The sequence below is a fragment of the Sciurus vulgaris genome, assembly GCF_902686455.1.
Source record: "Sciurus vulgaris genome assembly, chromosome: 6".
In the NCBI taxonomy this organism is placed as follows: Eukaryota; Metazoa; Chordata; class Mammalia; order Rodentia; family Sciuridae; genus Sciurus; species Sciurus vulgaris.
In genome coordinates this window covers 59,131,322-59,156,720 of record NC_136466.1, presented here as the reverse complement: position 1 = coordinate 59,156,720, position 25,399 = coordinate 59,131,322, and the positions used below count along the sequence as shown (strand labels likewise).

General features: G+C 38.3%; 1 protein-coding gene across 1 annotated transcript; it reads right to left on the bottom strand.

Moving 5' to 3' along the window:
- Nucleotides 1-2,366: 2,366 nt before the first annotated feature.
- ISOC1 (isochorismatase domain containing 1) lies at nucleotides 2,367-24,517 on the bottom strand. The gene is made up of 5 exons (XM_079144677.1): nucleotides 24,126-24,517; nucleotides 14,346-14,465; nucleotides 14,045-14,248; nucleotides 12,126-12,242; nucleotides 2,367-5,386 (listed from the first exon to the last, which is right to left on the bottom strand). The coding sequence occupies exons 1-5, from the start codon at nucleotides 24,432-24,434 to the stop codon at nucleotides 5,240-5,242; spliced, it is 897 nt and encodes a 298-aa protein (XP_079000803.1). The 5' UTR covers nucleotides 24,435-24,517; the 3' UTR covers nucleotides 2,367-5,239.
- Nucleotides 24,518-25,399: the final 882 nt, after the last annotated feature.

Genomic DNA, 25,399 nt, shown 5'->3' with positions numbered 1-25,399 from the left:
AGGCAGAGGAATGATCCTTGACAAAGATGTCCAGAACAAGGGCAGATTCTGCCAGGAAACGAAAATAATCAGAATGGAAAATATGACTAACTGTGGTAAAGGAACAAGCAATGTGAAAATAGGATATGACCTTTGTCTTCCACACAGAATAGACACGATTAAAACTTTAAATGAAGGCTTACATAAGCATATTATTCACAGTTACGGAAGCAACAGTGCAAAGGGTAAAAAGAAAAACGAAAAAGAACCCTATTAGTATTTTTTTTTAGAAAGAAGAGTAAGAGCAGAGAGTAGAAAGAGTAGGAAACATGCTCTTTGCATACAGTTCTACACTGCTTGGTTGTTTGTTTAAACAACATATGCCTATCATGCTATTAAAATTTTAAAAACTAAATGGATATGGCCAGTTCTCTGGCAAGGACTATCCAATTTCCAAAACAATGCTTTTATTTTATTGAGGAAAAAAGTTTACTTTATTATAAACATTGAGGTCTTAGTTACGTGTTTAATACAACAGCTCTAAACAAACATGAATGCACAGTTAACAAACAAAAAAAGCCAACAAAGAACTCAAGCATATTAGTTTCTGTTACTGTTTAGCATATTACCACAGACACAGACTTATCAACTTAAAACACAAAACTTATGGACTCACAGTTCTATAGGTGAGACACAGCATGCCTGGGTTCTTTGCTCAGGTTTTACAAGGTAGGAATCAAGGTATCCTTTCTGGAGACTGAAGAAGTCTCTGACTCCAGGCTCCTTCAGGTTCTTGCTAAATAAAGGTCTTGTGGCTACAGAACCCAGATCCTTATTTCCTTGAGGTTGTGAGTAGAGGCAGCTTTCAGCTCAGAGAGGAGGGTGCCCATCTTTTGCTATGTGGACCCCCTCCATCTTCAAAGTCAGCAACAAAGGATCTCCCTCTGATAGAACCTGGATCGCTCACATTGGCTTTCTTCACCAGGAAAGGCCAGACCCTTTTAAGAGCTCACTTGATTAGAGGAGAAACACCAGGGGCGTCCCCCTATCTGAAACTGCTTTGAAACTCTGCTTACCTCAGTGGTAACAGCTGCACAGCTGTACCCAGGAACCTATTGTTTGATAGCATATCTGAAAGAAGGCATGTGTACGCCAGCCAAGTGGGAATCTCAGGGGCCCTTTCAGAATTGTTTTATACAGCAAGAAAAGCAGGATTATAATTTCTTCAATAGGATTTAGTAGGTTGTTTACTGCAAGTCAAAAAAGCTTTAAGTATATAAATGCAGTATGGATTTTTCCAGCTTTATTGGGATATAATTAACAAAAATTGAATATATTCAGTGCTCTCTTGATGTGTATGTAGTGTGAAATAATTGCAGCCAGAAACTAATTAATATACCTATTATCTCAGTTACCTTTGGCAGTGATGGGGAGGCACATTTAAGATATATTCTCAGCAAATTTCAAGTATCTTGTCTTCTAAAAATAAAAGTTCTTGATAAGATGGTCTGCTCTTCAGGCACAAGTAAAACTAAGGAACCACTTAAAAAATAAAGCAACATAGACTTAAGAATTCTAAAAGTCAATTCCAAGTGTTTTAAAAATTTATTCCAATCATATCTAAGTAATATATCATATTATAAATATCACTCTAGTGAGTTTTTAAATCAAAGATCAGTGACATTAATGCTCCATGGAGGATTAAAGAACACTAATCAAGTTAATGAAGAAGAAAAATTGATTTGTAGTTATCTAATAATAAAAATGATGACTCTTTTTTATTCTGTCAGCCATTCCCCCAAATTAGTTAGGAAACTGCTTTAGAGAAAACCATCCAGGAAGAAGACTAGATTGAAGGTCACGCCAGGAAAAACTATCATAGTACACTGCAGTAGCTTTGGTAATCAGTTTCCTGTTAAACTACAAAATGCATCTTTTTCTGTACATCTATAAAGGTATACATCTATAAAGAACAATAATGTTCTTCCCTCTTCTGATAATTTCTAGTATTATTCTGATAATTTCTAGCATTATTTCTAGTGCAAGTACAGGATAAGGAGATAAGTGACCCCAGTTCTCTGTGCATCTTTGGGCAGGTCATTTATCTCTGGCTCCCACTAGCTCATTTCTAGAGCTTCCAAGTTGAAATGGACCTTTTAACTCAGGTTCTTTACAATTCTACACAGCTCTGAAATCATATTTAACAAATAACTTGTTAAAAAGGGAAAAAATTCCAAATAGAGAAATTGAGTATTTTAATAGATATAACAGGGTATTTGGTCCTGGTTGGAATGAATTTACAAAGATATTTGAGTATTTCAATAAGTAAAGCTTCTTGATCCTGCCCCAGTCCCCTAGCAATTCAATACACAGGACTACTGATGTGCTTATGTTCTCCAGTTCTTTATTTGTGTCAATGAAAAGAATTTCATTAGTCTACAAAGTTACATAGATGCTTCCAATTTCAAGGCCTAATATATTAAAATCAATTCAGTTTTCCTGTAAAATACAGCCTTGTCACCTTCTTGGCATTATCTACAAAAAAGAGAAGAGAGAAGGCAGAATTCACAATTAAATTATTCTGATCCTTAATGTATTAACATTCCTCGACCTTTGACATAATTCAATTCACATTTACTGAAAGGTTATGATATGTCTGAATTTGTGTCACACTGTAAGATTTTAGAAGCATCTTTTTATCCCAAGCACATAGTACAATCTTTAAAAGTGAGGGGGTACAAAGTGTTTCCAGATAAATATAGATAATGCAAGAGCCTTGCTTCAAGGAGCTTATAATCTAGTTGAAATGATGGAAATAGGACAAATGACATAAATCACACCGTGGCAAATATGTCTTACAAAACAGCCCCCAAGGATATCCACGTCCCAATCCCTGAGCCTGTATGTCACAGGGCCAAATTGAATTGAGGTTGCAGATGGAGTAAGGCTGCTATCAGTGGACCTTAAATCACATGAGCTCTTAAGCTAGGAAGGGAGAGGGGGAGAAGAGTGTGACAGATGGAACTAAGAAGGACCAGATCCTCTTTTGTTGTCTTGGAAGATGGAGGAACAGGGCAGCCAAAGCCAAAATATGTGAGCAGATTCCAGAAGTAGGAAATAGCAGGAAAGAGATCCTCCCCACAGACTCCAGAAAACAACACAGCCTTGCAACATCAGACTTGATTTCTGCTCAAGATAGGTCAGACATCTAACCTACAGACTGTAAGATTACACAGTTTGTTGGTTAAGACACAAATTTTGTGACAATTTGTTATGGCAGCCGTAAGAAACTACTCCAGGTTACAGAATTGGTTTCAGCAGTGAGAAGGCTTCACCCACCACAGTATCTCACTGAGATGTGAAAAGCCTGGGAGCAATGGAGGGCAACATTTGTTTATGAGTTCAATCCTTGCTACTCCAAGTGTGGTCCCTTCTAAGTAACACTGGAGGGAGACTGCTGGAGATGTGTTTGTTTTGTTTGTTTTTTTCTTTGGGAAATGCAAAACATGCCAGAGACAGCATTTTAACAAGCCCCCCTCCCGGCCCCAGATAAGCTGCATTGCAATTAAAGTTGGAGAAGCACTAAATTTATTAAAAACCTAATTTTCCCATGTCCATAAATGAATACTCCACAGTGAATCTCACCATTATGTATGTCCACAATACACTAAAAAAAAAAAAAAAAAGGCAGAAGAGCAGTAGGTATACAGGGAAGGAAATAGGGAGGGAGGAGGGGAAGGAGAGGGGAAGTATTGGGAAGTGAATTAGAGCAAATTATATTCCATGTGTTTATAATTATGTCAGAATGAATCCTAATGTTATGTATAATTAAAAGTAACCAATAACAAAATAAAAGAGAAAGAAATTATTAAAAAGCTACTTTAAAACATGTAGAAATCTTTAATTCTCCTTTTCTGACTCACGAATGTCTGGAAGACAATTCTTAAACACACTGAAAAGAAGAATGCTCAGCTGTAATTATTGCTTAACATGGACAAAAGGAAAAAAAAAAAAATTCTACTGCTCTTAATGAAAAGGCCCGTGAGTAAAATCCATCTGTTCTCACCTGCAAACAATTTCCCTTCTTTGAAAATACCCATGAGCTGAAAGAGTATAAATGTCAAAGTTTTATTACCTTTGAATAAATATTAGAATCAATGGAAAAGTACTCACAGAGCCATCTTGTGCGGACAAAATAATTTCATTCACATAATACATTTTCTTTAATTACTTTAATATAAAAGCACTGTTCCACATTTCACATATTAAAAAACACTAAAACAAATATTCAATGAAAATAAATTTATTGAAGGGTAACAGTGACCATGAAATTAGTACTTCCCAATCATTACTGATGCCTTTGAATTAACCACATTTGGAGGGTGGGCGGAGAAAATATGGAATGGAAAATGTATATTTTAAAGCTACATTTTTACCCACCCTATAACTTTCTGCTAAATCTTGTGCCTACTAAAAGATATACTCAAGATGACTGAAAAGATATTCAGCTAAAGTCCTACTTCAGAGACATTAAAATATACTCCACCAATGTTATGCCATTGCAAACCCTTCCATCTGTTTAGAAAATTAAAGTAATGAGTCTTTCCAGGTAAAAGTTGCCATCAAAAAAGAGAACATTAACAGAGAATTAGTGATGGTAACCAGAATGAGAAAATCAGTACAATCAAGAAAGACAAATAATTATTCAACATAATTTGGCCTGATCAGATCAATGTAACTCAATGAGTAATTCAACAACACTATGAGAAGTGGACAACAGGAACCAGAGTCCAACTTTAAATTCATGTATAATTTTCAATTAACCTGCAAAGTGAAAGCCCTGAATCCACCTTAACATTATAACATACATCTTACAATAATATAAAAGTCAAATGATTATCGATACATATTTTTTCTCTAAAGTGCACAATTTAAGAAAACTTCACCAGAGTGTGCACTTTGAAAGGTATAATCAGTGTGTACAGTATAGACAAAACAGGCACCTCCATGTATTTTTTTGTTTTGTTTTTTAATAAATAAAAGCACATTAAGGAAAAAGAAGGTGAGCAGCACCTGAAGCCTTTGACACTGGTAACTAAATGCCGGTACCCAAGCAGTCTAGCCGCTTACATGTTACTAAGAGCTGCAAAGAAGGAGCCATTTTTGACTTAACATTTTTAATTCTAGTAGAAACAAGAGCTTGTCTGAGCTTAAACTCCTGTCACCTGGTAGCAAGGAGGATACCAGTCCTTCAAATGGCCTATACTTTAGACAGCAGTCCGGACTCTGGAGCACTGGCCTTAATGAGATTCTGGATTTCCTTGAATTTTGGATGGTCTTTATCTGCAACCAGCTGCAGCAGAACAGCCTCACTCGTGGTCACTATGATTCCAGTTCGAGCAAGGCGCTTTAAGAGAAAAGATAAACCAATGAGCACAATTGAGAAGAGAGCGTGACAATGAACACTATTTGAAAACAGCAAAAGTGTGCCAGAACACAATAGTTAGTGTCCTCTATTACAGCCATGGTCCTTGGCCAAACCATCAAAATCAGTGATGGGCAAAATTTTCAAAACTCATTGTTATTTCCCATATTAGTAAAATGGAAAACAGGTAACCAATGTAAAAAACAGGTAACCAAGTTAAAAAAAAAAAACAGGTAGCCAATGTTGTGACCTTTTGGTGAAGGGACAGGAGAGTAATAAAGGATAATGATGTAAAACATGAGGGATGGGTGCAAGAGGAACTTTATTATTAATTATTTGAATACCTTTCATTGCTGCAATTTCCTAAGTACAACTTGCAGATTTTTGCTTGATCTCTCATTCATTTGTTCACTCACTCAAATGAGAACTATTTTTGTCTTATTGCTATATTGATTAAACTCTTCAATTTTTATTTCTAGCATTGAGATACAAAGAAATGCCTCTGTCCACATTCCCACTGTGCAAACAACATGAGATTATGAAATAGATTATGATGTGCGTTAATACTTATGTCTGGCATTCCTGGCATGTGGTAGCTATTTATTTAAAAAGAAATGGGGAGATGGTGGCTAATACTTTGAAAGTTCCACTGGTTGTGCCACAGATATCACTGTTGCTGTCTAGAATATTTCATAACCAACTTATAATCCCGTATCATGTAACTAAAGTTTATAATTGCAATCATGTACATATACGACTGACTGATGTGATCCTCTAGTATGTACCATCAGAAAAATGAGAAATTACACTCTATTTATGTATGATCTATCAAAATGGATAAATGCATTCTACAGGCATGTATACCTAATTAGAATAAAAAATCAATTAAAATGAGCATTCTTGATTTTTCAGCCCCCAAACATTTGACATTTAGCACTTCAGTTTTTCTCATAAGTTAGAGCTGTCCTGTCTTGAGATGACTGGCAGAAGAAGAAAAAAAGAGCCACGCAAGAGGTTTAAGAATGTATCCCCTGGGGTGATAAAGGAGCCATCACTTCTGCTGCCATCATAAACATTTCAGACTCACTAAACAGGAATATAAAATTTAAGGTTGTATAAAGTTTTCCAGACAGGCCAAAGCATGTCCTTGCCAAACTGTTCCTGTGCAATCATAATAACTAGGAAAGAAATCTCAAGGAGGGGAAGAGAGGAGCAAAGGGAGAGCAAAAGAACAGAAAAGAGGGGGAGAAGTGGGTAGAGGGAGGGACAGAGGAAGGATCCCACAGCAGAGATTCATTCTCTGGATGTATTTATTATCAGAAACACTGGAAGAAAAGCAGGCAAACTGTCATCCCAAGAAGCATCCACTCTAAGAGTCACAGAGGAGGAAGTACTTTGGCAAATCAAAGGAAAGACCCTACTCCGGCTCTCTTTGTAAAGGAAGAAGGCACTGGCGTAGCCAGGATATCCATGCAGAGTAAGCAAACCTTCCTTCACACAGTTGTGCATCCACAGACCCAACCTTCCCACTGACAGACTCCTCCTTTTTATCCCCAAGGACACAGAACGGAGTATAAACCTGAACCTACTTAGAAAGCAAGCTTGGCTCCCAATAGCCAGTATAGAACAGGGTGCAGAGTGGCTGCCCAGACTAAAAAAAAAAATAAAAATACAGCACGAAGTTGTACAGAAACCAGAGAAGAAGCAGGTATGCTGGTGCCCTCTTTGAGATCAGACAAATCCAGGGGGTTAGGTTTTTAAAGACCTAGAAACTCTAATTTCCTACTCCTTGTTGTTTAGGCTAACTGGTTATCATATTAAAACTCTTCCAATGTCAAAACATCCTGTGCTTACTTCAGACAGAAAGGCAGAGAAATATAAGACAGGTCTGGTGCCGTGAAAACACCACTGAACGTCCTCTCCTCTAGCTCAGCTCTCACCCAGCCAGTGCCCGCCCTGCCTTGCCTACTGCTCACTGCTAAACCAGGGGACTTTGAATGATTCAGTCTGACTGAATCGCAGACATTCAATGTCTGAGAAAGTGTTTTACGCAGAGCTGTGCTGTCAACAAAGTCAGTTCCCACTCATCTTTCTAGTTCCTTAATGAGGCGGGAAGGTAGAGAAACCATTTCTAGGACTAAGGATAATAGCTGGTGACCAAAAAAGAGCCTGTTGACAATGTGCAGCTTTTTCTAGCATTCTACTTACCATAGGCCGCTCCTTTCTGCTAGGATGATTCTCAGTGATTTTCAGTCAGGTAATAGGGGCAGGGGCAGGCTGGGATGCTCATCACAGAAACACCTTTGGATAAACTGACACCTACACAATACTATCTAGCATCAAGACTGAGATGTGGCCAGTACTGATTGGGTTTTAAAATAATTTAGCCAAGAATCTATGTTAAAGGAAGGTGGAGCACAGCAAAATGCACAGCTTTTAGATCTGGCAGGAAGACCTGTGCATCCTGCCTGCCCTGATGAGCCTGAGGGCAACTGAGCACACACACAACACAGTGGCCATTTTGGATGTATCTGGAAGATTCTTGGCCACCACCTGAGAACAGGGTTCCAAGCCTACTCTCCCCTTGGGCACCTATGCCTCTGGAGCTCTCCCTTTACAACTTGCAAAACAACTCAAACTAGGCCGAAGAAAAAGAAAGGTTTCTCTGACACACAACCCAAAAATGAAAGTGCACAATATCATGAAAGAAGGTATAAGGGAAGGTGAAGCCCACCAAATTCTGAGTAGCACTAAAAACTATCCAGAAGTACAAGAATGTCCACATTCAAGTGAGGATTTAATCCTATTTTATCCTGAATTTATTGTACAATTAATTAGTTGAAAGAAATAATGCCTGAGAGATGGCAGGTACTCAGAAGGCACTTGATTGGTTGGTTGATGGATGAGTGGATTTTTTTTAAAGTGCTGGGAACTGAACCCAGGGCCTCACGTATGCTAGGTAAGAGGTCCACTACTCGGTTACAGACTCAGACCAGAAAACACTCCTTGAATAAAGTACGTGCCATAGACCCACCCTTGATAACTACAAATCTTATTAGTATAATAATCTTAATAAGCAATATAAATAGTGTCAAAAATTATCTTAAGTAGTTACGTTCTAAAGGAATAAAGAAAAAGAGGAGATGGCCATGTTGCTATTTTAATTTTCAGAGTTAGAGAATTAAAAAAAATTGGAGGAAGAATGGTGGTGAGCAACAACGTTTTAAAAATAATAATAATAATAATAATTTAGGGATAAGCTATATCACATCCACACCAAAATAAGACCAAGAGGAAAATTCTGCAGTCAGGCAAGTGTCCCCATCACCAGGGACCTAATCTATGATTTTTCTCCCTTTCAATCTCAACACTTGAATTCCATGTAGGTTCTTCAATATGTACCACAGATAATAAGTATTTTCCTTCCCTTGTTAGAACTTCTCAGGACAAGTCCTTTGGGGTCTTAGGTTTTATATGCTTAGATATTTCTGGTAAAACTAACCTCATGAAGCCAATAACAAATAACATCAACAGGAAAAAAAAGCAGCTAGTATCTGAGTGCTTACTGTGTGGGGTCCTACACTAAACTAGGACACATTATCTCATTCAATTTTCACAGTATTGCTACAGTGTAGTTGCTATTATTATTTCCTCCTCACCAATGAGAAATCTGAAACACAGAGTTCACAAACCTTGTTCAAGGACACAGATTTATGAAACATCATCACTGCATTCAAACCTACATTACTGCCCTGCTGTTTATACTCCTCATCACTGAGAAGACAGACGACCTGTCAAAGATTGAGGTCTGGATGGTAATTAACTGACTATGTTTTTAATCTAAGTCTTGTGGACAGATGGAATTGCCAAGAGTCAAATTTTCCTGTGATAAATTCTATAATAGAGACATGGCTAAGAAACATATGGATGGATATGTAATTTCAAAGATGAAAACTCCTTGAAATTTCCTTTGGGATAAGGAAAGTTTTATTTGTGTCTTCTGGTTTTGTTTTGTTTTGAGGCCTTGTAAATACTTCCAGCATGAAAATAAAGTTTATATACACATGAAAAGAGCTGCTTGGTGGGGTGGGCAGGACCTGACAGTCCAAGTGTGTAAACCCTGTTTACTATGGAAACTTCAGGGGAAGCTGATTGACATGACTGTAAGAATGGCTTTCGGCTATTTGTTGAGATTGGAAGAAGCAACACTTAGTAGCTACCAGCAAATCCAACAATCTCAGAGGATTTGAAAACAATTTTAAAAATAAAACTATTTATACCTGTAATTCTAATATGGGAGTCACCACATTAGGAATAAGAGGAGTAAGAGAGGAGGGGTGTCCCACCAGGGCCTTAAGTCAACTGCGGCTGCCAGCCACGACCTACTTCCACATTAGCCTTCTCTACTCCCTTTACTCTTCTCTTTCCCTCCTTCTCCCCTTCTCATTTTGCTCCACCTTCCCCTGTGAAGAACACAACAGACTACAGACATGATTCAGCAATCCTAAAAGGGAAGTTGTTCACCTGACAAGCATCAACAACAAAACCGCCTATATTTCCCATTCTCAATAAGTAAGCAGTTTAACAATTCAGAACTTAAATCCACCTGTATATTACTCTAAAATGATTATAGAATCAGAATTAAATATAAAAGAGAGACCACACACAAACATGCTGTGGAATGAAAGTTTCCCACTGTGGGATTTTCAATCATCTTGGAATAGAAAATGCCAGGTTAAGACCAATATTAGGTAACATTGAGAATCACTGATGCCTCAACTCAATGGAACATCATGATGCCCTCATACAGGCAGCCATAAAACACTCTCTGTGAGTGGTGTTCAGCCAGTCAAACACCTCTGAACTCCAGAAATTTAAGTCTGAAGAAAACTAATATAAAGCGGAACCAGACTTGGGCCTGTTCTGCCCTTGTTTTCAGTTAGATCTTGGCTAAGTTAAACTCAAGTGAGCTGTTTATCAATCTCTTAGTTCAGGTTATGCTGCTTTTTTTTTTTTCCCTTCAGCTGCATAAAAGTTTAATACAATTAGTATATCACATTTGATAGCAGCTTTTATTATTATTGTTATTTTAGAGTTTCCTTTTTATTTATAAAAAAGAAAACAATTTATCATAAAACTTAATCTCTTAGCCCAAGTATAACACTAGAAAGGAAATTTTTGCAACACTAGAGATCTAATTCCAAGGAGGAAACAAAATATAAAATAGGATATGTGCTAAGACTTTAAAACACCTGTTGTGCATAGAAGTCTCTAGAAATTAACGAGTCTGAAAACCCACACATCTACAGTGATATCTGGTCTTTGACAAAGGTGCCAAAATCATGCATTAGAGAAAAGCCTCTAACAAATAGTGCTGGGATAACTGATTATTCATATATAGAAGAATGAGAATACACTCTTATTTCCCACCTCCCATCCTGCACAAGAGTAACTCAAAACGAATCATAGACCTAAAAATTAGACCAGAAAATATGCAACACATAGAACAAAACATAGGGTCAACATTCCAGCAGATAGGCACAGGCAACAACTTTCTCAACAGGATCCCCTAAAGCTCAGGATTTATGCCAAGGGTTAATAAATGGCATGGCATCAAATTAAAAAGCTTAAGGAAACAAGAATATGAAGAGAGCACCTACAGAATGGGAGAAAATCTTCACTGCTCCCTTCTGACAGAGACTAACATCTAGATAAAGAACCCAAAAATTTAATGCCAAAAACCAAATAACCCAACTAGCAAATGCCAAATGAATTAAACAGACACTTCTCAAAAGAATAAATACAAACGGTCAACAAATATATGAAAGTGTTCACCATCATTAGCAATTAGAGAAATGCAAATCAGAACTATACTGAGATTTCATCTTACATCAGTTAGAATGGCAGTCATCAAGAATACTAAAAATAATAAATGCTAGAGAGGATGTGGAAAAAAGGGAACACTTTTGCACTGTTGGTGGTACTGTAAATTAATGCAATCACTATGGAAATCAATATGGAGGTTCCTCAAAAGACTAGGCATGTAACCACCAAAGTCCCAGCTATGACACTCCTTAGTATTTATCCTGAAGAATTAAAGTCATCACACTACAGTAATTCCTGCATACCCATGTGTATAGCAGCCCAATTCACAACAGTCAAACTGTGGAACCAGTGTTGGTATCCACTAATAGATGAATAAAGAAAATGTGATGTACACATACACAATAGAGTTTTATTCAGTCATAAAGAAAATGAAATCATGTTGTCTGCAGGAAAATGGATGAAACTTGAGAACATTATGTTAAGTGAAATAAGCCAAACTCAAAAGGTCAAGATTCATATGTTTTCTCTAAAAAGTGGAAACTAGAGAAGGAAAGGAAAGGGGGAGAGACGGGGATCTCCTGAAAGTCCAAGGGAGATCAGGAGAGGAAAGGAAACTGGAGTGGCAGGTGGAGAGGGAGAGAGAAAGTTCTGGGGCGGGATAGTATCCAAATTATATTGTTATATAGTGTGTATATACTAATATGTAACAACAAACACCACCAATATACACAACTATAATCCACCAATAAAAAATGTGGAAAGAGAAATGAATGAATCTGATGCTGCTGACCAAGGTTAAATTTAAGAGGTAAATTTTCATTAATCCTTAATATTCAATATTCCTACTTTATTTGGAAAACTTGATAAATGCCTTATTTCCAAGCAGAACAATTACCTCAAGAGCAAACATCCTGTCCATCATGCTTCTTGATGAGGTGGCATCAGCAACAATATGAACCTCAATTCCTCGGCCAATGAGCTCCAGAGCAGTTTGCTGGATGCATACATGAGTCTTGCAGAAAAGCAAAAAAAAATATATATATATGTAAGAACATGGTCAACCAGAAACTAATTTACACATGTGTAATAGCATGATAAAATATAGACCACAGCAAATGGCCTTGTTCTACATTTAGTTTTGCCTCTAATTATCTACGTAAGTTTGAGCATAAATCATTGTTTCTGCCTTTGGTTTATTCATCTGCAAAAATCAAGAACTAGATTATATCAGTTTCTCATACTAGGAACCCTCATACTAGGAACCCTGACATATTCTTAAGAGTTTTGTGAAAAATTTTTAAATATTTTTCTGCATCCCCTGAATGACCTTCAGATAGTTGACTAGCACTCAGTTTTGATGCCACTTGCATTGGGATTTATTTCTGTATGCATACCAAGTGCCCAACCCCCCAAAAAAAAAAAAAAAAAAAAAATGAGTCTGCACTATTGCAAAGTCAAAAAGTAGTGGGAAAACTGAGTTATTAGAAGATACCTAGTCATAAAGATAGTTCAAACCCAAACAAAGTGTGACCAAAAAAATGTGAAAACATGGTAAACTAAAAGTATTTGGCAAAGATGCAACATGATAAAGCAGAAAAAGCACTATGAATGGATTGACCTTGTTCCACATCTAGTTTTACTTCTAATTAGCCAGATGATTTTGAGTACAACTCAGTATCTCTGTCTTGGGTTTAATCATCTGTAAAATCAGGAATTGATGGATATATGGTGTATATTACTAGCAATAGCATTATATAGACAATTCCATTATATAGATAACATCTCTAAATAGTAACTTGTAACAATTCATTATAGAGAATACACAGTAAAAACACACTCCAACAGTAACTGAATTATACAACCAATGAAAGCAGATTTCAATAATACCACATTTCAACTTAACCTTCATATGACAAGAGAGCTTTGGAAAACTCAACTGACACCTCATTAAAATTAGCAACAGAAGACTACTCAAAGCCAGTTTTGATTAAGAATGTCTCATCATGATGAAGAAGAAACAAATGTGCAAAATCATGCAAAAGCATTTGGTATGACAATGGGCTTCTCCTATACTGTCATTATTAAACTAAAAACATCAGAAATGCTGAATGTACATCTCATAGAAGAAAGGATACATCTTCCTATATTAAAATCCACTAGCATAAAACCTATCATAACCATATTCAATTGTTATTTTAATTTCATTGTTTTAATATTTTTCTTTATAATTTAAACATTTTTAGTTTAAATTAATTTAGTTAAAAATGTTTTTTTTTTTTTAATTAGGAATAAATCAGCTGAAATCAGCATTAGGAATCTATGAGTATTTTTTTTCCTTTAAGAGTGTGTACATGATTCAAATTTGAAAGACAACAAATTCCGTGATCTTTAAGATTTTTCTAAGCATAAAAATATGACCAAAGTGAAATCCTGTAACACATAAATAAAAATAACCCTTTGGTAACAATGTAGTGGTTAAAAAGTAGTGGTTAAAAGCATACTCTAAGAATCAGTCAGCCTAGATTCAAACCCAGCCCCATCCCTTACACTAGCTCTCCGACCTTAGGCAAGTTATACTGAATCTCTGAAACTGTTTCCTTACTCAGAATACTGAAACACTAAGAATACTTAACTCATAGGTTTGTTGCTATGAAGTATTCAGATCAGTGCCATGCAAATAGTGAAATACATAATAAATGGTGGTTACTCTCCATCACTGTTACTACCTACTTGGTATTCTATATATAAACCTGCATTATGAAAATACCAAGTTTTTCATAATGATATTGTACCCAAAATATAATAGGTACTTACTTCTACTCCAAACAGTACAACACTCCTAACTCCAGGAATCTCTGCTAATGCTGCTTCAACTTCTGGTAATACCATTGAAAACTTTGTCTTTGGAAGTACCAGTTTTACACCTGTTAAATCAATTTCTTGAACAGTGCTTCCAAGGCCTTTTGGGTATTGTTCTGTTACAATAACTGGAATTCCTAAAATCCGTGCACCTTGCAACTGAAAAAATAACCAAGCACAAGAAGAATTAGCAATATACACATGAGCATATGTGTGAATGTATATCACATTTCAGCAAATAAACAAACAAGCATACCAATCTTTGTCCCACACTAATGATATCCCCAAAATACTTGATGGCTGGTCTGAATCTTTCCTGCATATCACAGCAGAAAAACACAGTGCTTGAAGGTGTAAGATTTCCCAGAGTAGTGAGCTGAGGAAAAAACACAAAAGAATGATTTAGGACTTGTTAAACCACAACATTTATTTACAATGGACTTGAAGAAACCAAGAAAAATGCTTTTATTGTTTGACCCAGTAAGCCAATTTCTACAACTGTATCTATTATCAAAAAGAAACGATCTGGGGCTGGGGAGATAGCTCAGTTGGTAGAGTGCTTGCCTCGCAAGCAAGCACAAGGCCCTGGGTTCAATCCCCAGCACCACAAAAAAAAAAAAAAAAAATTGATCTGAATTATGGGGGAAAAAAACAGCATTTCCACAAAGACATTCTCTGAATTTAAGAAGGAAAATCAGAAGTAAATCCAGAAACAATAATACAGAAATATGTTAACAAACTTGAACACATTCACATAAGAAAGTCTTTTTTAGACAATTAAAAAACATTTGAGTGCACGCACATACACATGCGCACACACACATAAGTTTTCAAAGAACTGGTTCCATTAAAGGAAAAATGCTCACTGTATAATGTTAATTTTAAAAAAAGCACAGTTCAACAGTCTTTCAGTAATGTGAAAATATAAATAAAAACAAGAAATACGTAAAAACAACAGTTACATAATTAAAAGAATTGTTAATTTACACTTTACACTTTTTCAAATCTCATTTAAACACATTTGCTGAGTATTATTTAAAAGCATATTACTTTTATAATCAGAAAAAAATTTACAATACTAAAAAGCTTAAATTTGATGGTATTGCTTTTAAGCACAAAAAGTAAAACTTAAAATAATCCATATAAAGATAATAAGAGGATGAAAGAATAACCTCTTGCAGAGACTATGAAACACTGCAAACTAGACACACACGAACACACGCATCCATAAACAGATTTAGAACAAATACAAAATTATTGCTGTCAAGATGGAAATGCTCAGATGCAATTCTTAAGAGTAACTTTTATGGTCCAAAAAAATGTAATGAAATGATGCCAACCATATTCAACAATACCATCACTGTTAAACAGAACCAAGAGAGGGACAGACTCAAGTTTGACATCTGCATTCTTCAAAGTATTTATCACAACCAAGAAAATCAAAGAATTAAGAGCAACACTGGGTATTACATTTCTAAGGTTTACATTATATGCTATAATTGTTCTTCTCTAACAATTTGAGCCCAAAAAGGCATCTACTGAAAAAGCAAAAATCACTGCAGAAAACAAGGATTTAGTCTCACCGGCTTCTTAAAAACCACGGTGCTTTTCTTTCCTCTTTTAAATTATAGGAAGCTCTGCAACGCATCACTCTGGTCCCAAATGAACCAATACCACTGTTCTTACCAGCAGACCCTTCTAATTTCCTTCTAATTATCTTATTGGGCACCCCCAAAATCATCCACAGGTAACAATTATTAATAATTTCCTAGAGAAGTTTGTGTCTCAATTACACATTGGCGGCTTTACCACCAGTGCAGCCTGACTCTGCCTCAGTATCTCTGCATACAGCTGACTCAGGAAATAATTCCTTCATGAATTAAATAAAACAAATCTTTTATCCTTAATGGCTATGGCTGTATTAATCAGTTTGTATTCTATTTTCTCTATTCCCTGGTCCATGGGACTCTGGCATTTTAATCTCCCTGCTGCTACTGAGTCTATAGGATGTGTACTGATTGACCACATATAATCCGCCAAATTCATGTTAGAATGAGAGCCATCTGTCATTCTAACACTATATGTAGGGTTTTTCTACATTGCCAATAAAGTATTATTAAATTAAATATTCAAGCATCTTCAATTACATACTCCAGCTTTGGCTGTTTCCTTACTTCATTTTTAATGGAAGAAGTACGCCTCCATTTTGCTCATTTTCAAAAGCAATGAATATGATCTGCATATATAAGCACTGCCAAGAGGCCAATTTTTGTGTATTTAGTGTACTATTTTAAAAGGCAATCACTACTTATGACTATGCATTTTAAATTTCTAGTAAACATTAAATCTCAAGTGAAAATCTACATATTTTCTTTTTATAAACTTGAACTGTGGGCTCCGAGTTGTTCTCAAGGTAAAACCCTAGATAATGTAGTATGCATGCAAATGGCCTTGCTGAAATTATAGTAACACAATTCAGTCAATCTTGCCATTCTAGTTGCGAGCAAGTATGCAAAATAAAACTCCCAGGCACTAACATAAGTGCGTTGGTGGCCATTCACTAACATGCTCACAGCTTACACTTGCTTGGAATGCCAACTCTCACATTCTATCTCACACTGTATTGACTAAGTCTGTGTACATCCCTAGCAAGTCTGGTGGTCTGGATTCTAAATTCACAGAAGGTTATAAACAGCAAATTAGAAAGAGAACTGCTAGAGGCAGGCAAACTAACAGCCTCAAGAAATGATAGCTGACAGAGAAAAGATCAAAATGCAAGAAAAGCAGATCAAACTCCATTGTAGTCTAGGCCTCAGGTGAAAGAATACAACATGGTTATAACTTATAAAATAGGAAAACATCCATCTAGCATACTCATTAGGAATATGTAAAAATTATATAATACTTCAGAAGGACTACAATAGGAAAAGGTTAAAATATTTTTAAGTTGAAAATTTAAATCCTTTGTTAGTCAGAAATCCTACCTATTCAGAGAGCTGTGGTCTCGGAGGGTTCCTGTTTCTTGGTGTTTCCCTGTACCTCATTTTAGCTATGAGTTACCTGTTCGGGACAGGGGACTACATCAGGTGTATGTCATATTAGATCTAGATGAAGGATGTCAGAAAATGCAGCCCTGAAATCCCCAGCACCCTATAAAACCTTTCTAGAATAAGAACTCTCAGTAAACAAAGAAAGCATAGAGAATACAGCAACAAAGCATGCTTGCGTGCAGATTCTGTGCATCAAAAATGCCCACCTTGCTTAGATCCTCTTCACTTTTCCCTTAAACAGGGCTGCATCTGATAATTTGCTTCTTAAGAATACAGTACACATGGGGAAGAGTAACTTTACCTGACAAACAGGAGAAACCTGACAGCATACTTTGGCCAGATGATTGTGACTGTCCTAATTCATGATGGCATGTTGATAAAGAGTACATTCAACGAGAATGACCTTCCCAATCTTCTCTCAACATCCTACAGCCCCATCGATTCACAAGAAAAACCTCAGATGACCCAAACTGAAGGATATTCTACCAAAATATATGACCAGAACTCCTCAAAACTCTCAAGGTCATTAGAAAGCAATGAAAGTCAATGAAAATAACACATCCCAAAGGAGTCATAGGAGGCATGACAACTAAATGTAACTGGTATTCTGGACTGGATCCTGGAACAGAAAAAGTACCTTAGGAAAAGTTAGTGAAATCCAAATAAAATGTGGAATTTAGTTAACAGTAATATACCAATGTTGGTTCCCTTGTTGTGACAAATGTACCATAGTAAAGTAACATGTTAACAAAGGAATCTGCAGAGAGGCATACAGAAATTCTGTACTACCTCTGGAACTTCACTACAACTCTAAAGCTACTCTAAAACAAAATGTTTATTAGAGGGGCGAGGGATATAGCTCAGTTGATAGAGCAACATTTTATTTTAGAGATGTGATATTTTCATTGACTTTCATTGCTTTCTAATGACTTTTTTTGTGCTTGCAAGCACAAGGCCCTGGGTTCAGTCCCCAACAGCTCAAAAAAAAAAAAAAAAAAAAGTTTATTAAAATAAAAGTAATAGCCTCCCTATGCTGTGGTAGTTGGGAGAAAATGCTACTTTTTTAATAACCTCCATATCTGACAGGCCAGAAAGGAAGTTCTGGCAACCAAAAACAAACCAAAAACTTTTAACCAGTCCTTTCTACTCCCCACCCCAAATCCACACAAATTTCAACATGCTGTTGTTATAATAACACCACTCTATATAATTTAGGGATTTCTTACTTTAACTTATGAATTTCTAGATAACCAAAAATACTACTAATAGCCAAACATTTACATGTTGCAACTGAAAGACTACCAATCCTGCTGCAGCAAATTAAAAGTGGACTTGGACCCACGTGTATATACCTCTGTATAGCTATAAAGCTATGCATTTCTACACATACACAAACAAGACATAAATATATAAAAAATAAAAAGATATTTTTAAATATAAAAAGTTGATCACAGCCAATAGCTTCATCAAGCAAGAGTTTAAAAGATCAAATTCAAGTATAAATTTCTGTTCACTTTAAGAATTTTCATAGCTGGAATTTGACCTTCGGTTTCATATCCAACAGATTTTTCATCACCAAGTCCCATGTTCCTGCTATGACACTATTTACCCCTTTTCATGAATGCATGTGCGCTGATCATTTTCCAACAACAGCTGCTACTTCTACTAGGAATCTGCACTAGCCTTTGCCCAAATCCCATACAGAGTGGCTGACGTAGCTTAGTGACACGCCATGCCCCAATTCTCATTCCCTCCATAAAAGTAATATGTGGTGAGTGTCATATGTTGAACTGTGTTCCCCAAAATTCACACATTGAAGTCCTAACCCCTAGTACCTCAGAAAATGACCTTACTTGGAAACAGGGTCACTGAAGATATCATTAATTAGATAATGTCAAACTGAAGTAGGGTGGGCACCTAATTCAATATGACTGGTGTCTTTAAAAAGAGAAACTGGCATACAGCGACACACATACCTACTGTGAGAATGCTCTATGCATATGAACAGAGACTGGGATGATGCGTATTTAAGTCGAGGAGCAATGAAGATGTCCAGGGAGCTACCAGAGCTGGGAGAGAAACATGAGAGAGTCACCCTCGTAGAAGAACCAGCCCTGCTGCACTTGATTTCGGATTCTATCCTCCAGAAATGTGAAAAAGCTTCTGCAGTTTAAACCACTCAGTTTGGAGTACTTTGTTACAGCAGCTCCCTAGCAAACTACTACAGTGAGTGGTCTGTATCCACTTAGGATTAAAGTTTTTTAAAAAATGGGATGTGTTAAAAAAAAGTCACAAAATAGGAATGATCTTCTTGAAGGAATATAGGAAGGAGATCCAGGATACCAGTATTACACTCTCAAGTGTTTCCCCTGGACCGCCACAACTACAGAAAGGCCGTGCTCCAGTACTGACTCACTTACCACAGAGGGCTGCAAGGTGTCTTCCCCAACCTACAAGCATTCTCTACAAAGCACAGGCCATTGGTCATTAGAATCTGAGTCCAAATTTCAATTTCAAAAACTTCAATTACATGAATTTAGGTAAATCATTAACGTCTCCAGAAGCTGTTTCCCTAACAGCAACAAAACAAAAGCAGTATTTAACTTTTAAGGCTATTTCAAGGATTAAACAAGTTTCGTGTAATCAATCAATAAACACTATGACTGAAACACTAAGAAACACTACACTCTTCAGCTAAGTCAATGTTAAAAAAACATACTTTCTAATGAGGTCAAACATCATTTACACTTTAGAAACCTACAGAGAAATACTAATACTGCATAATTTATGTTAACTTTGTCTGCAGAATTAGGAATTTATAAAGTGACTGTCCAGATGTTATCAAAAACTTACTATTATAGAATTTGTTCCTGACAAAACAGATTTGGGATCTTTTCATGTAGGCAGGAAGAGAATATTTATTTCATTCTTATTTTCTCAACATATTTTACTGCCATGAACACAGATGTCATTGGCATAACATTTATATCTCCAGCTTAACCAAGTCAGAGTTTCTAACACCCCAGGGAAGACTAGCTATCTCCTCCCACTTCAGAGCTGAGTACTTAGGTATTTCTTAAGACTGTGCCTCAGACTAGGGTGAAGGTGAAGCTGGACAGAGCCCAGGAACACAGTGACATTTAAATCTACATTAGGATTCCCTTTGCCTAACTAATGAAAAACAAAAAACAAAAACAAAAAAAACTTTCAAATGCAGTTATTTATAGGTAACCTCTAACGTATTCACAAAGAGCAAAAAGTACACAATGTTTTGGGTATTATTCTGGAATGTTCATTTTTTTGGACATATACTCACACTCATCAAACCAATGGGCTGGAGACAATACCACAACCTGAGGATCCAGCTGTCTTCTTTCAGTGCCCCTGGCAGCACAATGGCCGGCAGATTTCTGAGCAGCAGCTCATCTCCCTGCTCTTCCTACAATGTTCCTACAGCTACAGTCCTATAATTTCAAATCTCCACCCTCAAACTAGCTGACCAGATTCCTTCCCCTCTTCTTTCCAAACCCTGCCTTTCATCCCTTCCCGCTATGAACTCTACTGTCTCTTCCAGCTACAAAATGGATGCACTCCCATGTAGCATGGTAATAATAATAATAATAAACTTCTAAGTACATGAAAGCTGGATCCGCAAACCTTCCCAATTAATTAACCATTTCATGAAAAGGTCAAAATAACCTTGTCAGGGAAGCCCTTTTCTCCTGGCTATGCAAGGCTGCCAAAACCTTCCCTTCCATGTACAGAAGCAAAATTTTACTGACATCCTGCTCACAAAGCCCATTTCCTCCTGTCTTTTCCTTAGTCTCTGCCTTCCCTGGTCAAAGGTTAAAAATGGAACTGGTAGTGAAAAGATCACTGATTTATAGGAATTTCCAGGGTTAAATGTTTCCATTAGTTTAAACTTGGAAAATGCCTTTAAAATTAAAACTTCTAAGTCATAAAAATGACCTAAATTCCCACTATACAATTCTCTCATTTACATTCTGTCCTCTGCATTTCTAAATTCATCAGACTTCAAGCATCTGACCAAGCTTTCAGACACATAAACCATGCATGGAACACCACATCTTCAGCTACCTGAGCTGTCAGCAGATGCCCGGTCACTTTGACAGAATATTTAGGAATAGGAGACACTAAAAATTACACAGCCTAACACTAGTAGTGGAGGTCTTAAAGATCAGTTCCCATAGAACCACTGTTAAACACAGGTGTAGTGTGGTACAAACCACTACTGTGTTTCACAAGGTCACTAGCCACAGTATTCACAGCAAGTATGAAGGCAGACTCAGATCCTACAAATTCCAGAATGTGAGCCAGGGCCACAAAAGGTCCAGGACCTAGATTTGGAGAAATAATAAATCCCATTATTTAAGTAGTCACACATGGCAGAACTTGTGCTCTTTGTTTCTATATCCCAGGTGGTCTGGCCTCCCTGATGGGCCACCTTAGGTCTTTCCAAGAGACAGGAATTTATTCCAAATAACAATGAGCAGCATCAAGACAAATGAACCAATAACAACTCAAGTTGGAGGCTTGTTTTCCAGACTGCTCAGTATTCTGATTTAAGCCTGAAAAGAGAATACTCTAGCAGATATTACCTGAGGACCTATGTGTGGTTTGCTAATGCTAATATAACCTTGAGCAATTTCCTAAATTCCTTACCTCTATATGTTCTGCTCTTCTGTGAAATGAAAAATTGGAATTGAATCTAAACCTGGAATCCAGGTTTGCATTCCCTTTACAATGATCACTTAAAGTTGGATTCTAAGACTCTAAGACCCTAGAATGAACACTAGGGTCTCTGCTAGCCATAAGATGTCCATGTCACTATGATGATCAGATGGGTTCCATAAAATATAGTATAGAAATCTTAGAGTATATTCTTGGAGTATATTCACACACATGTGTCTGTGTGGTTAAAAATCACCTCATATAGATACAAAAAGGTATCAAAAGGTATACATATGGTACATGGTGCATATATCTATGCATATTATACCTTCATATTATCTACTTGTATGCTGGGAGAGGAACCTGGCTAAAGAAATCAACATATTATGACTACTAAAATGAGACAACATAAGGGAAAATATTTTTAGATACTTTAAACTTTTAAAGTATAAACATATATAACTGATGCTTAAGAATTGTGGACTATTCAGTGAGAAAAAATAACATTTTTTAACAGATGGAACAGAGTAATGCTATTTTGTTTGAATTATTGTTATTTCAAACATCACAACAGAAAAATTAACTACACATAAAATGTTTCAAAAGCTTCAAGTGACCTGAATTATATATTGCTTTGTGAGTGTTTACAGGATATTTCAGGCACATACACTGATGTTATTAATTTCCAGAATGTTTAATTAAAAAGAGTTTCAGACTGAGGCCTTAAAATTTTCAAAATATAAAAATCATACCCTGTGGAGGGAAATAAAGCTTACAGACTTCAGAGGCTAGCTCAGGACAGCATTGTCTTAGCCAAGAACCCACCCTCCCTCCCAAGGATAACAGGAAATGCTTCACAAAGAAGTATGCATCCTCAGTATAGCTCCAGATCTCATCAAATTTTGGAGTCTTGCTTTGTAAGTGGGTTTGTCAAAGGTGCATCCAACATCTTAGGTATTCTGGCAGCAGTAATCTAAATAGACTGACAAGGAGGGCTGCAGAGAGGTATCAGGCAGGAAAACTGTTGAAGACATAAGAATGGGGAATCTTAAGCACCAATGAAAGGCAATTCTCCATCTGGGCAGCAGGGCAAATGCACAGGAATCAGATTACCCCCAGTAGGCTCTCCAGGGGTGTACAGTGAAATCCTATAGACTCTGCCCTCTGAATATTAGAACTTCACACAGGTTAAAGTATCTACTTCTGACCCTTTTGGAATGGGTGATGGAGTGCTGGGAAACATCACCAATTCATCCTCCAACTACAGCTGGGGAAAAAAAAAAAAAACAACTAGGGAATGATCCTCAGAAAATGGCACTTGAATATCAAAATCCCTTCTAATCTCATAGCCCACTTTCAGGTGTGGTCTTTCAAAGAAAGGACATCAGTTTTTCAGCTAAAGGAAAAATATGGATGGTGTAGTACCTAAATTATACCTTACATTCTTTCCTTTCAAAAATATAAATTCTCCAGTGTATTCTTTGATATGAAAAAATAAGGGGGGAGGATCAGGAGATGGGCCTGCGTGGTATGAGAGCACATTTTTTAAAACATAAAAATAAAAAACTCTGAAATAATCCTCAGATACAACTTTTCTTAGTCTGCAGGACCGGAATTCATGGTCTTGCCTAAACTGAGTATTAAAGACGGTATTACAGTTCTGGATCGAAGGACTTTTCCAATGTAGGCAACTCAAACGTATTCAACAGAATCATTTGACAGTTACTAGAAGAAGGCTAAGCAAATGGTTGTTTCACTTTAGAACAGGGGATGCTTAAGCTCAAAGCCGCGAGAGCTGGGGAAGAGCAGGAGGAAAAGGTTTGACTCCTAAAGTTTGGGATTCCGCAACTGGTTAACACAAGTCCGGGAACAAACCCTAATGCCAATACTCCCCACAGTGTGTTCTCCCTTGTTCTGCATCACCCATCAAAATAAAAACACTGCTACTATTGCACAGCTCTTTGGTTACGCAGGAGGCTGGCACACAAAGCGGATGCGGGCGGCAGAGGTCCACACACGTGGGGGCGTTCGCGGGCACCGCGACCAGCTGGGAGGCCCACGCCCCCGCCGGGGACAGCTGGTGACCGTCACCTTCGGACAGGCGCATTCTCCGAGCCGGCCCCGAGGCTTGCGATAGCGACTCGGCCCTTCCAACTCCGCCAAGTGCGCAGGGCCCGGCGCCCTGGCGGCTCGGGGCACCTGAGGAGCGCGGCAGGGGCGGGGACGAGGACTGCACCCGGACTGCCGGCGACCGGGAGGAGCGGCGAGGCGCGCGACCCTCCCACGGGACTCACCTGGATCTGCAGCGGCACGAGGCGCACCTTGCACCGCTCGCTCACCGCGAAGCCCTTGGGCAGGTCCACGTACTGGCCCCACTCCTCCGCGAAGAGCTGCACCACGAATTTGCGGTGCATGTCGATCTGGTCGCCGTACAAGCTGAGGAACTTCTGGATGAGCAGCTCGTAGCCCGCACCGTGCGGCACCGACGAGGGCCGCGCGAAGACTGAGAAGCAGAAGAGCACCGGGACGGTGCCCGACGGCGCCCCCGTGCCCACGCCGCTGCTGCCGGGAAGCGCCGGGACAGCGGGCTCCGCCGCCGCCATGTTCCCAGAGCGTCTGCGGGCGCCGAGGCCGCCGAGGCGCAGACACAGCCCGCCGCCGCGCCCCGCCTCCCCGCGCAGCCCGCCCGCTCGCCCGCTTGGCCAGGCAGAGGGGCGGGCCCTGGCGGCCGCGCCTCGCGTGCTCTCCCCGCCCCGGCAGAGGGCGGACCGCGGCGGAGGGGTGGGCGGCGGGACTGGGGTGTGCGCGCCTGCGTCCGCCGCGCTCGACCGCCCCCTCTAGCTTCCCCAGGCGCAGTGCTGCGGCAGCTCTAGTCGCGTGGGCACTCCAGCCCCTTCTCAGACAGTCAACTGAGCGCCCAGTACCTAGCAGATCGGTGACCTACCTCTCTTGCCCCAATTGTTCTTGCCTGGTTGCACCCAGTTAGCATAGGGGTTTGTGCTCCCCCTCGCTCCCCCAGCTCCTCCGGCCTTCGAACAGCGGTGTTCTCAGAGAGTTTAGAATTGTGTTTGGAGACAAATCAGCCAGGAACCATCTGCTGGTACCTGTTGGCCTGTGCAGAGTCCTGCAGTCCTTCTGGAGGATGGCCATGGTGTCTTAAAGAAAACAGCACAGACTAACAGATACACTAAGAAGACTAGTACAATTTGATGATTCCTTGGAGAATGAAGACCCGCTCAAAATTTTGTTCGTTTCAGTTCCTTAGAAGACAGAAATTTCCAATAATGGATTTGAAATCTTAATCACTTTATCTCAACCTAATTTCTGGGAGGACTTGGACGGGGAACTGCAAAGTATTAAAAGGAGCAAAACTTGATAATTTTTTTAAAAAATTCAAACAGGATTTCAGCTTTTAAGTAGTTAAAAGTGATCACCTTCAAATAAAACGATGCTCGGCACACCACCACCATAATTAACTGCAATTAGAAAAGCATAGACTGGAACAAAGAGATCCTAATGTCAGATCCTGGGGTGATAGGTTCAGAATATAAACATAAAATTAGATTTC